The sequence below is a fragment of the Quercus lobata genome, chromosome 10 (genome assembly GCF_001633185.2).
Source record: "Quercus lobata isolate SW786 chromosome 10, ValleyOak3.0 Primary Assembly, whole genome shotgun sequence".
NCBI classification, from domain to species: Eukaryota; Viridiplantae; Streptophyta; class Magnoliopsida; order Fagales; family Fagaceae; genus Quercus; species Quercus lobata.
The window spans coordinates 7,126,248-7,139,194 of record NC_044913.1 but is presented as its reverse complement, the minus strand read 5'-3'; the positions used below and the strand labels follow the sequence as shown (position 1 = coordinate 7,139,194).

Genomic DNA, 12,947 nt, shown 5'->3' with positions numbered 1-12,947 from the left:
ATAAATGTCTCTGTAATATAACCTATCAAAAAAAAAAAAAAATGTCTTTGTAATATAAATGTAAGTTTATTGTGTAATTTATCTATGTAATTTGTTGTGTCGATATAAATGTTAGTTTGGAAATTTTCTGTGTGCAGGGAGTTTATATATATTTTTTCTAATTTTATGGAGTCACGTAGGGACACAGAGTTACGTAGAGACCTAACATTTATCACGGGTATCATGAACGGGGATATAGAAATTGACTCTCAATTTTTGGGAACGTCTCAAAATACTCCTACGTCAGTTTCTGATTCTCCACCTCCACCACCACCACAAGGTGAAAATACCTCTTCTACAAAAGGAAAACGGGGCTCTAATTTTACTGTAGAGGAAGATAAACTTTTAGTGGCAGCATGGCTCAATACTAGTGTTGATGCCATAAGCAGTAATGAACAAACACAAAACACCTTTCGTCAAAAAGTTTGGGAATATTTTATGCAGTACAATACATTCGGTATCACACGCACTGTTATCTCCTTACTAAGTCGTTGGGGTACGATTAGTGAAAAGACAAATAAGTTTGCTGGGTGTATGGCTCAAATTAACGCACTTCATCAAAGTGGTATAACCGAAGAAGATAAGGTATAAATTATATTACAATAGTGTTAAAATGTTCATTCACCAATAGTTTGAAAATATTAATTATGTTATATTTGTTTTAATTTTTTTTTTAGATTATCAATGCGAAGGCTTTGTATTTAGAGAAGTACAAGAAACCCTTTCTTCTTGATCATTGTTGGCTCATGTTAAAGGACCAACCAAAGTTTGCCGATCCTAATGCTAGATCGAGATCATATGTGCCTCCAACTTCAGAGGCAATATCTATTAGTGAAGGGGATTGTGGGTCCGGGCTTGGTGACACTTCTAACTTGGAGAGACCTATTGGTAGGAAAGCCGAAAAGGCCATCCGAAAGAACAAAGCCGCCGGAAAAGATGTAGGGGAATATTTGAACAAAAAATTGAAATTGATTGAGGATGTAACTCGGTTGGAAGAGGAAAAAATGTCTTTTGAGAGGGAAAAACTTGCAATTGAAAAGGCAAGTAGGGAAGAAAAACTTAAGATTGAGAAGGAAAGAATGATTATTGAGAAGAAAAAATGTGAGCGAGAAGAAAGGTTAGAGGAAGAGAGAATCATGATGATAGATACAAGTGGCTTAACCGGAGCACAAAAAGCTTTTTATGAACAACTCCAAGAAGAAATCATGGCAAAACGAAGATCATGTAATTAATGAGTTTAATTGTATTTTGGATGTAATTTAGACTTTTATGTATTTTGTAGTGGTTTATGTATTTTGTAGTGGCTTATGTCACTTGATGAATTATCTTAAACTATATGTATGTATTTGTGTTATGACTTGAAGTGCAATCTAGCAAAGACTTTGAAGTGCAATCTTTTTTATCTTTTGTTAAGTTCTATTTGATCTTGTGATAGGCATTGATATGATTCTTTAATTCAATGAAATTATTATTTGATCAACTATGAGTATTACAGCCACTATGGAGTGCCTACTATCATATGCTTGGTTTTGAGATGACAGGTCTTAGAATAAATCTATGAACAATGAGCATCTATAGTATTTCCAAGTTTCTTATTTTTAGATGTATGTGTTTGTGTTGTGATTTGTGCGTGAATTAGTTATATTTGAAGATAATGTGGTTTATGTCACTTAATTTTAATCTTGCATCTATAGTAATAATTGATTTTCAATTGTCTTGAAGGTTGCATCCATGAATCACTTTGTGATTCGCAAGTTCCTTCTTGATGACTCAGATGAAGATGAGATAATCGAAGAACTTGTTATGGAAGCATCACAACCTAAGCGTCGTCGTCGTTCTATCCAACGTAATCATTTGGTAGGCCATGAGAGGCTTTTTCTTGATTATTTTGCTCCCACACCAGTATATCCACCTACTTTATTTCGTAGGAGATTTCGAATGAAGCGTTCTCTTTTTCTTCGTATTCAATCTCAAGTTGAAGCTCATGACTCTTATTTTGTCCAAAAAAGAAATAGTGCTAACAAACTTGGTTTATCTTCATTGCAAAAGATAACTGCTGCACTTAGAATGCTTGCGTATGGAGTATCGGGTGATTTGATAGATGAATATGTGCGGATTGGAGAAACTACTGCATTAGAAAGTTTGAAAAAATTTGTTACTGCGGTAATTGATGTTTTCTCTGAAGAATACTTGAGAAAGCCAAACAATGAAGACATTGCTAGACTGTTAGCTCACGGCGAACGTCGAGGTTTTCCAGGTATGTTAGGTTCAATTGATTGCATGCATTGGAAGTGGAAAAATTGTCCATCTGCATGGAAAGGTCAATATTGTGGTCATATTCGTGAGCCTACTATTATTTTAGAGGCAGTAGCATCATATGATCTTTGGATATGGCATGCATTTTTTGGATTACCTGGGTCAAATAATGATATTAATGTGTTAGAGCGATCTCATGTATTTAATGAATTGGCTGAAGGACGTGCTCCTACAATACAGTACTCAATTAATGGTCATGATTACACTATGGGATATTACCTTGCTGATGGTATATATCCAAAGTGGGCAACATTTGTGAAAACAATCCCAGCTCCACAAGGACATAAGTATAAATTATTTGCAGCAGCCCAAGAGGCGTATAGGAAGGATGTTGAGCGTGCATTTGGAGTGCTTCAGGCACGTTTCGCAATTGTCCGTGGACCTGCACGATTTTTTCATCTTGAAACACTCAAAAAGATCATGAAAGCGTGCATAATTCTCCATAATATGATTGTTGAAGATGAGCGAGAAGATGAGCGGGATGATAATGAAGTGGTAGATTTGGATTATGACCAAAATGATGGAGTGGATAATCCTCCTCCGCAAATGTTACGTGAACAAAGTGATGAATTTTTGTCATACATTGAGAGGCATGGACGCATTAGAGACCGAGAAATCCATTTTCAACTCCAGTCGGACCTTATTGAACATTTATGGCAATTGCAAGGCGAGTCGTAGGAACTTTCTTTTTTGTATGTGGGTTTAGTATGAGTCATAAGAACTTGTGCGAGTGTGAGTTTTATTGTAATTTGGTTTGAATTATGTATGTGAGCAAATCTATGGACTACATTGTTCTTGCTATAATATGTATTTTATTTTCTATGTTTTCTTATAAATCTATGGACTACATTATAAAGTTCCTTCATTTCATAGTTCACATTATTTCAAGGTTGCTTCCGGATAATTGAGACGATAATACGTTATCATGATAATTGAAAAATTGTTTTACTAAAAAAAAAATGTATGAGTATAATTTGGGGTTAAAAAAAAATATAACACTAGACGATTATTTGCTATCACGCGGCGGCGGCGGCGGCGGAAAAAGAGTCGTCGGTGGCGGTGGCGACGGCGACGGCGACGACGGCGGTGGAAAAAAAGTCGTCGGCGATGGTGGCGGCGGCGGCGGCGGCGATGGTGGTGGCGGCGGTGGCGGTGGCGGTTGAAGGTGGTTGTGGTTGTTGTTTATTGTATAAGATATATTATTTTATTGTAGTGAATATATTATTTTATTGTAATGGATATATTATTTTATTGTGATGTTTATATTATTTTATTGTGTTAAAAGCTAAAATAGATCCACTGCTGCAGCATGTATGTAGCTAAAATAGATAAAGTAACTTTTGGTGGAGCTAAAAAGCTAAATTTTTAACTCCACTGCTGTGGATGCTCTAACACCCAAAAATCTATTTTATTATTTTACCGCGTCCACCCAACCCCACCTTTCACACACACCTTCCTAGCTTCCCCATCAATAAACCCGCAATATCTTTTACCTCCCGTACAAACTCACCTTCACGCTTTTCACCACACGCGCCTGTTTTTTTCCCCGTAAGTCCCATTGGGTGTTGGAATATCAGGCGTGTGGGGACTTGTTCACTTGTTAAGTCACATGGATAGCGTTAGGGAGTTAGAGAAATATTAAACTTACCAAACTTTGGACACTACTTTGGCAAAATTCATCCCAAAAAAATAAAAACCATATTTTTCCCACCCATCCTACCCTTACACGTTTATATCACACTCACCACATATTTCGAAATCCTACTACATCCACACGTTTTTTTTTTTTAAATCCACACGTTTTATTCAGACATTCAAACGACAATACTGTTTTCTTTCCCATCCTACTCTTTGCTAACTTTTCATTTCCCTCTTCAGTATTCTCTCCCCTTCTCTGTCTCTCCCTCCCAATCCCCCAAAAAAAAAAAAAAAAAAACTCTTTGCCCCGTTCCCACCGGAGGCTAGCCCCTTTCATGCCCCTGCCTTTGGCCTTAGCTGGTGCCCTCCTCGTGCCCTTCGTTGCCTATGGGCAGCCTTGGCCTTGGCAACATGCCCATGCCGGGCTGCCATAGCTGCATGCCTTGGCCTTGGCTGCTGCATGCCCTTGGGGGGCGGCCTTGGCCTTGGCTGCTGCGTGCCTATGGGGGCTGCCTTTGGCCTTGGTTGCTACTTGCTTAAAAAAAAAAATAAATCTCTTCCTTCCAAAAACAAAACCCGATACTTCTCTAAAAAATAATAATAATAAAACAAAAAAAAACCCCAAAAACACGTTAAAAAAAAAAAAAATCTCTCTTCTTATGAAAAAAAAAAAAAATAGAGTGGCTACAGTGCTCTCCAAATTACCATTCTTTTTTTTAAAAAAAATACCCCATAAAAAGGGATACCCTTTATATCTCTTATTTGTTCAATCATATATCTTGTATTCACCTAATTCTAAAGGACAAATAAAGATAAAAGATGTAAAATTAAAGATGACCCAAAAGTTATGGCATACCCTAATATGTTTGAGATAAAAGAAAAGAAGTTATCACATAGAGCAATGGTGGCATGATTTGATCAAATGAAGAAAGGGAGAGTGACTGAAACCTAAATACAAATGAAGGGATTTTTGTATCTTAGAATACTTTGCATCCACTGATGTGAATGTTTTAAATTTCAAACCACAGGTAGATAACTTAAATTTCGACCAAACTACAAATGGGTGAATTATAATTAGTCCAAAAAAAAAAAAAAAAAACTAGAAGTTTGAGGAAAAAATTATTTTACCCAAAAACATAAAATGCTTGTCACGCCTTTAGTTTTTTTTTTTTTTTTGGTGATTGAATTTTTATGCTAAAACAAATGAAAAATTTGAACGGACTGATGAGAATAATCAAGATAAAGATATGATTTTAAAAAGTTACTGTCCATAAGCATAAAACCCCAGAAGTACATATATCATTTACGTGAGAAGCTAAAAAGCTATTGTTCATAAACATAAAACCCAAGAAGTACATTTATCATTTATGTGAGAAGCTTTTTCTTTGATGAACATGTGAGAAGCTTTTTTATTAGTAATCGGTGAGAAAACCATTTTCTCCGAGTAAAAGATCTGACAGTCGACATTCAAAACTAGCCCAGGGTTTCTGATCAGACTGATGTAGATTGATGAACGTGATTTGTAGGAATGGCAATGGATCGGGTTCGGGCCGGGTTTCTTAATGCCCGAACCCGACCCACGGGTCTGTCCCAAAAACCCGAACCCGCCCCGTTTAATAAACGGGTTTTTTTCCTGTGCCCCAGACCCGCCCCATCGGGCCCCGTCCAAGATCAGAAATCCCCAAAAAAAAACCCCAAATCACGTTCATCAATCTACATCAGTCTGATCAGAAACCCAAAAAAAAAAACCCCCAAGACGCCGAGAACATGTTCATTAACCTAGATTAGAAACCCCAAAAAAAAAACCCCCAAGACGTCGAGAACATGTTCATTAACCTAGATTAGAAACCCAAAAACAAAAACCCCAGATCATATTCTTCAATCGAAACAGAGTAGCAACTAAAAACCCAAAAACAATGACAAAGATTTCAGATTTTTTATTTTTACTTTCAAAATCACAAACACAAACACAAATCCTAACACAGAAATCACAAACCCAAACTTGATTCTCAAAAAAAAAAAAAAAAAAAAGAACCCAAACTCCCTAACGATCCCAAAGGTCCCAAACCGTAATGAACCCAAATAGAACGAACTGAGACCTGCGGTGAACGATGACACTGACAGAGCTTGGGACGGCGGCGAAAGCTTGGGACGGCGGCGAGAGTTGGACCAACGGTGAGAGGTTGGGTAGTTGGCCGAAGGTGAGATTGAGATTTGTGAGTGAGTGAGTGAGATTGTGATTTGTGAGTGAGTGAGTGAGATTGTGATTTGTGAGTGAGAGAGTGAGATTGTGTGAGTGAGAGTATTGAAATGAAATGAAGAAGAGATGAGAGGCGGGCTACAAGTGAGCTGAAGAAGAAAATGTTAGGGTTTATAACAATATATATATAGGAGGGTATTTTAGTATTTATATATATAACCGGGTCGGGTACGGGCCAGATTTTCATAAAAACCTGGACCCGACCCGGACCCGGTTCGGGTTTTTTTTTTAAAGACCCAAATCCGACCCTATTCCTTATCGGACCGGGTAAAATCCGGCCCATTAGGGTCGGGCCAGGCCGGGTACCCGCGGATCAGGTAGAAATTGCTATCCCTAGTGATTTGGGGTTTTTTTTTTGGGATTTCTGATCTTGGATGGGGCCCGACGGGGCAGGTCTAGGGCACAGGAAAAAAACCCGTTTATTAAACAGGGCGGGTTCGGGCATTAAGAAACCCGGCCCGAACCTGACCTGTTGCCATTCCTAATAATATGTCTACTGAAGACTCTCTCAAATACTGAAGCACATTAGCTGTCATCTTTAAAAAGCTGTGCTATAGTAGCACTACAAGAAACAGACAGGTGAAAGGCAAAAAACCCAAGTCGTACATGAAGTTTTTTCAATGATGAGCATGTGAGCAGCTTTTTTCAGTAATTGATGAGAAAACCATTTTCTCTTAAGCAAAAGATCTGGCGGTCACCATTCACTTGACAATATATATATATATATATATATATTGTCTTATTGTCTTATTGAACTACAAAATGCACGTATCAATTATCAATAAATAAATATATATATATATAGTTTGGTTAATATGTTTCTTAAAAGTATGTGTTAAAATTTTTTATTTTTAAAAATATTTTTTAAAGAGTTGAAAAAATTGTCCATATTTTTTTAATTTTTAAGAAAATATTTTTAAAAATAATTAATTATTATATATCTTAGAACACACACTAATAAAAATATAAAATTCATATATATATATATATATATATTGAAACTAACAATATTATTTTCTTGGAACTAACAAAGCTATAAGCCTAAGCTACATCAGTAACTTTACTAAAGAGTCTTGGAATTAACAAGCTATAAGCCTATAAAGCTACTTCAATTAAGGAAAATTTTGAAAATCCAGGGGATGATGAGAGTGATGATGGAAGAATCAAAGTTATGGTGAGGAGAAAAGTAAATAAATAAAAAAAAAAAAATAGATAGAGGGGGCGTGAGCCCTAAAGGAGAGATAACATCTGATTAGATACAATTTATTTTTGTTAAAATTAAAAACTAAAATATTGTAATAAAATAATTTTTAAATATGTAAATAAGGTCTATTTTTAATCTTTTGAACATGGCATTAATCTTTTGCATGTTTCTCCCATTTTCACACTGTTGTTTTGGTTTACGCGTGGGCTGGCTGGCACTACTGGGCTGTTCCTGCTGGCTGCTGGCATGTCAATCACTCTACGTGACAGATTTGTATCCGATCCTTCAAAAATCTGCCACTTGCTTCGCTGGACCGCAATATTTGAACATGGCATTAATCTTTGCATGTTTCTCCCATTTTCACACTGTTGTTTTGGTTTACGCGTGGGCTGGCTGACACTACAGGGCCGTTCCAAAAAAAAAAAAAAAAAAAAAATCTTTTGCAACAAGTGAAAGAAACTGACCTTACTTGTACATAGAGAGAGAGGATAGATGAACCAGGTACAGTGTAACTGCAGCCGTTCCTTTAAATAAAATAAAAAAAAAAACTACATTGACGTGTAAAAAAATTATTTTATCTATTTTAATATATTACTTTATAAATTGAACTTGCAAATTCTAGTTCTATAATTAATTATTATTTTTAATAATGCAGCTTAAATGCAAATACTAGGCAAATGCACACTTTAGTTGTAATGTTAGGCAATAACTTTATTTCATATCTTTTTTATTGGTAATGAATTTTGACAAATTCATGTTTTGTGGAGAATCAAACCTAACGATATGTGGGTGGGTCTGTACATACATTGACTGAGACTGACCCTGACAAGTTAAGTTTTTTTGAAATTCGAGATTTATACCATCTAATTGGTGCTCCTAAAGAACACCGTACATATAGGTATTTACTTCCTAAAGGTGATCTAGAGCATGATTTAAGAGTCATAAAAACAGATCCAAATGTGGTGAACATGACTACCCTTCATATGGTATGGTCAGCTGACAAAATCATAATCTATACGGACATAGAGGTGAAGCCACTGGCAGTTGAGCATCCTGATGGAGAGGGAGTGACTGATGATAGTGTAGGTGGTGATGGAGGGGTGAATGAAATAAATTTGAAGGGTGATTATGATGAAGTTGTATTGGAGGAAAAAGAAGACGTTGAGAATGATGAAGAGGAAGATGTTGAGAATGTTAGAGCATTCACATCAGCTCGTTTAAAAGATTCCGTCTATTTTACACCAAAAACCTACTTTTTCTATTTTACACTATCACTTTTACAAAACACCCACATCAATTCATCTATTCTATCACCCCTCTTATTTAAATAATCAATTTACTTAATTATTTTATTATTTCTCTCACTCACCCTTTTTTTTTTTTTTTATAAGCACTCACTCACCCTTTTAGTACGCGCTCTCTCTCCCTCTCCCTCATATTTTCTGATTTCTCTCTCTCTCTTCTATCTCCCTCTGGGTTTATCTCTCTGTCTCATCTCTCTCCCTCTCGGTCACAGACCAATGCACCGATCCACAGCTCCGATCATCATCATAGCTCCGTCCACAGCTCCGATCATCGCTCAGCTCCGATCCACAGCTCCGATCATCATCACAGCTCCGATCCACAGCTCCGATCACCGATCCACAGCTCCGATCACCGATCCACCATCATCACAGCTCCGATCATCATCGCAACTTCGACCAAGCGAGACCCACGAGCTCCGATAAGCACCGATCTGTCTCTTTTTTGTTTTTCCGTTTGGGTTTTTTTTTTTTTTTTTATAGCAAGTATATCTCTGTGTTGGTTTAAGCACCGATCTGTCTCTTTTTTGTTTTTCCGTTTGGATTAGTTTGTTTTTCCGTTTGGGTTTTTTTTTTTTTTTTTTTTTTTTTTTTTTTTTTTTTTTTTTTTATAGCACCGATCTGTCTCTTTTTTCCGTTTGAGTTTGTTTGTTTTTCCATTGAGGTCGTTGTGCACGGAAAAGAGAGAGAAAAATTGGTGCGAACGGAAATTAATAAAAAAACTAAATACACATGCTACAGTGCCCGTGTAAATTTACACGGGTACTGTAGCTCATTGAAATTTTTAGATGATTATGCATGATTTTAGCTGGACTGATGTAGTGTGTTTTTTGCTTTAAAATGTGTAAAAACGGCCAAAATGTGTATTTTACACATTTATACACAGTTATGCAAGAGCTGATGTGAATGCTCTTAAGGTTAGTGCAAGGGTTGAAGAGCAGTTGACCAACCTCAACATCTTGTTCTTAACTCTATAAGTTTATCTACAGGTTTTCATGTCAGCTCTACAAATTTATCTACAAGTTTTCGTGAAAAAACGCCAACATTGTGTTTTGAAAAAAATTCTTAGCAAATCCTAGGGGCATTTTCAAACAAATTTATGCAATATATTCCTATCAAAATTCTTGGCCAAGAAGACCTCCAGACATTATGGAACAAAATTTAACATAGTTTTTTTTTTTTTTTGGCTTTTCTTGCAAAGATTTTTTCTTTTGTTTCTTGAACCACTATATAATTTAATTTCCATTAATCCCTAAATACTTCCCTTAATCGAAAATCACGAATTCCCACTTAAAGCGACCCATAATATAATGTTATTTAATTAAAGATGATATTGTCTCTCAAAAAGAGATCATCAAAGATTATCTCAATTTAAAAATATATAACTCGGGCATAATGTGTGTTTGTGAGTTTTGGTAGATTCAAATCTTCTAGAGTACCCTACCAAGTAGAGTTTTTTAAATCTCTACCATTCTTTTAAAAATAAATGGCTAAGATGTTGCCACATCATTATTCCATTAATAAATCCCTAAATTTATCTTTCAAGAAGAAAAAAAAATTAACTCCTATTAATGTGCCGCAAAAACTCAAAATTCATCATCGCTTAAGCACTCCCATTTGAATCCTGATTCATCAATGTTTCTCTCCAAAATTAAATCGTAGGTGGATAGTTGTAATTGCTTTGATGAACTTGGCTCTCAAGAATCAACCTATAAAAATAAAAAATAAAAAAAAATTATGGTTACCATTCCATCTCTTGATTTCAAGAGAAGGGAAAATGAATCAAAAGCCCCCACATATGGGTTTCTTTGCTGTTTTGGCGAATAGCCATGGATGATTTGATTTTTACTTATATAGTTATATGGTTTATTTGCTCTTCCAATAAACATACGTGGATGATTTGATTTTGCCCTCGATTCAGGTAGGACTGTAGGAAAGCTATTGTGTTTGATGATTTAAATAAAAATAAATAAATGAAAAAACAGAGGAGATTTGATTAGACTCGTTTAGTAATCCTACCGACTTGGTATTTAGAAACATATTTGCAACAAAACAAAACTATAAACCAAATTAGCAGTACTTCATCTAAACTTCCTCTTTCACCGACGGCAGGAAAACTTGAGTCAGCACATCTTTCGACAGCAGAGAAACCTTGAGCAACTTGAAACCCTAACAATAAACTAGATATAGGAGAAAAAATAGTTATTTTACCACTATCTAGTAAAAAAAAAAAAAATCACAATTTCAAATTTCCACTAATTTTATTTCTTTTCCTTCTTTTGAAGATAATAGAAGATGAAAAATAAAGGAGAAAAACTTCATACTTCATTTTTTATGTACGGTGGTTTTCCCTATTTTTCATAATTATAATTTTACAAATTTGTTTAGGCTGTATTTGTTTTGGCTTCAAATCACTTCCGGAAATGTTTTTCCGTAAATGTGGGTGTTTGGTTGCGCATGGAAAATAAATTTTCCGAAAAATATTTTCAGTTGACCGTGTAAAATGAGGTTTTGACCCGGAAATGGTTTTATGTTTCTATTTTCACTTCAAACCATTTCCGGGTCAGATGCGTAAAGTGAAAGATAGAGAGAGAAAGAAGAGAGAGGAAGAAGAGAGAGCCGAAATCACTCCTCAGACCGAGCTCCAGTCCGACGACCACAGTTCGAGCTCCAATCCGATGACACTAGTGCCGACCCATACCAGCGCCGATCCACACCAGCACTGATCAAGCAAAGATCAACTCCAACGCCGATCGCACCGCGCCGATCGACTCCAAAGTCCGATGACCCACACCAACGCCGATCGTCGATCGCACCGCGCCGATCAAGCAAAGATCAACTCCAACGTCGCTCGATCTCGCCTCCGTCGTGCGATCTTGCCTTCGCCTCCACCTCGTGATCTCGCCTCTAGATTGAACCCAATTGCCTCTCTCTTCCTTCTTCTCTTAATTTGATAGGATTTGATGATTTTTTTTTTTCTGGGTTTTGTTTCTTTTGTGTTTCTGTATGATCGGATTTGATGAATTTTTTTTTTTTCTAGGTTTTGTTTCTTTTGTGTTTCTATATTGAGGAATAATATTATATATTTGTTTGGCAGCTGAGAAAATGTGAGCAATAAGTAGAAAATGTGTTTTTTATGGTATTTTCAATAACACAACCAAACACTAGAAAATATTTTTCAAAACATTTTTTGAAATACAACAAAATACTTGAAAATAGCATTTTCAGAAAATAAATATTTTATAAAAAATATTTTACATGAACCAAATACAGCCTTAGTTTACAATATAATAAAATGTAAACAAATATTTTTTAATATCGATAATAGAGGCATACATAGTACTGCTCAGTCATGCATGCACCCCACGCGCTTTCACTAAACTACTGGTGCCTATGAAGCTTTTACAACTGCAACACGCTTTCTCTAATATGAAAGAGTAACTTGTTGGAAATGAATGATGACGTCACCCAACCCTATCCCAACACAATCACAAATTGGCCAGTCATATTCAAAACACATGTAAGCCCATGCCAAAGAGGCAGAGACAATAAAAGCGTGGAGAAAACACAATTGTGCATGTTTTTACTCTTTCATGTGACATGCCTCCCATTTGTAATCTCTACAAAAATGAAAAACTTATTATGAACGGTTCCCACAGGTGTGGTGCCGAAAGACTAGAGGAGAGAGAATAAAATATGATTTTATTTTTTATGTTAACTACAATATCATCTCTTTTTAAAATGATATTATATTAATATTTATTATTTTTTACCTGGACGCAGTTTATAAATGTTTAGAATTTTGTTAATAAATTATTTTTATAAAATTTTAATATTATTTTTATGAAAAATTATTAAAAAATTTAACAATCTTTTTTTCATAACAAATTTTAAAAAATAATTTCTAAACTATTATCCATTATTTAAGAAATGAATTACAACATTTGTATTTTATTATTATTATCTATACTATATAATGTACCTGCTTGATTCTAATTATTATATAATTCATTGCACCCTTGCATGCCTTCATTTTATTGTATCTCATTATGCCACTCCCACCTACCCTACATGTCTTCATTTAACACACCTAGTGTATCTTACCTGCTCATTTACTTTTGTTTTCCTTCGCTGTGTTTTATAACTACCCTAGTCTTCTCCTTTCTAACTCTCAAGCCAGCGTATTCTC

General features: G+C 35.5%; 1 protein-coding gene across 1 annotated transcript; it reads left to right on the top strand.

Moving 5' to 3' along the window:
* The first annotated feature begins 1,767 nt into the window (after window positions 1-1,767).
* Window positions 1,768-3,177, top strand: LOC115962709. The gene has a single exon (XM_031081589.1). It carries the CDS (start codon window positions 1,771-1,773, stop codon window positions 3,031-3,033), a length of 1,263 nt encoding a protein of 420 aa, XP_030937449.1. The 5' UTR covers window positions 1,768-1,770; the 3' UTR covers window positions 3,034-3,177.
* Window positions 3,178-12,947: the final 9,770 nt, after the last annotated feature.

Excerpts from the sequence above, each read along its gene's own strand:
- LOC115962709 (XM_031081589.1), top strand. The coding sequence starts at position 1,771 with ATGAATCACTTTGTGATTCGCAAGTTCCTTCTTGATGACTCAGATGAA.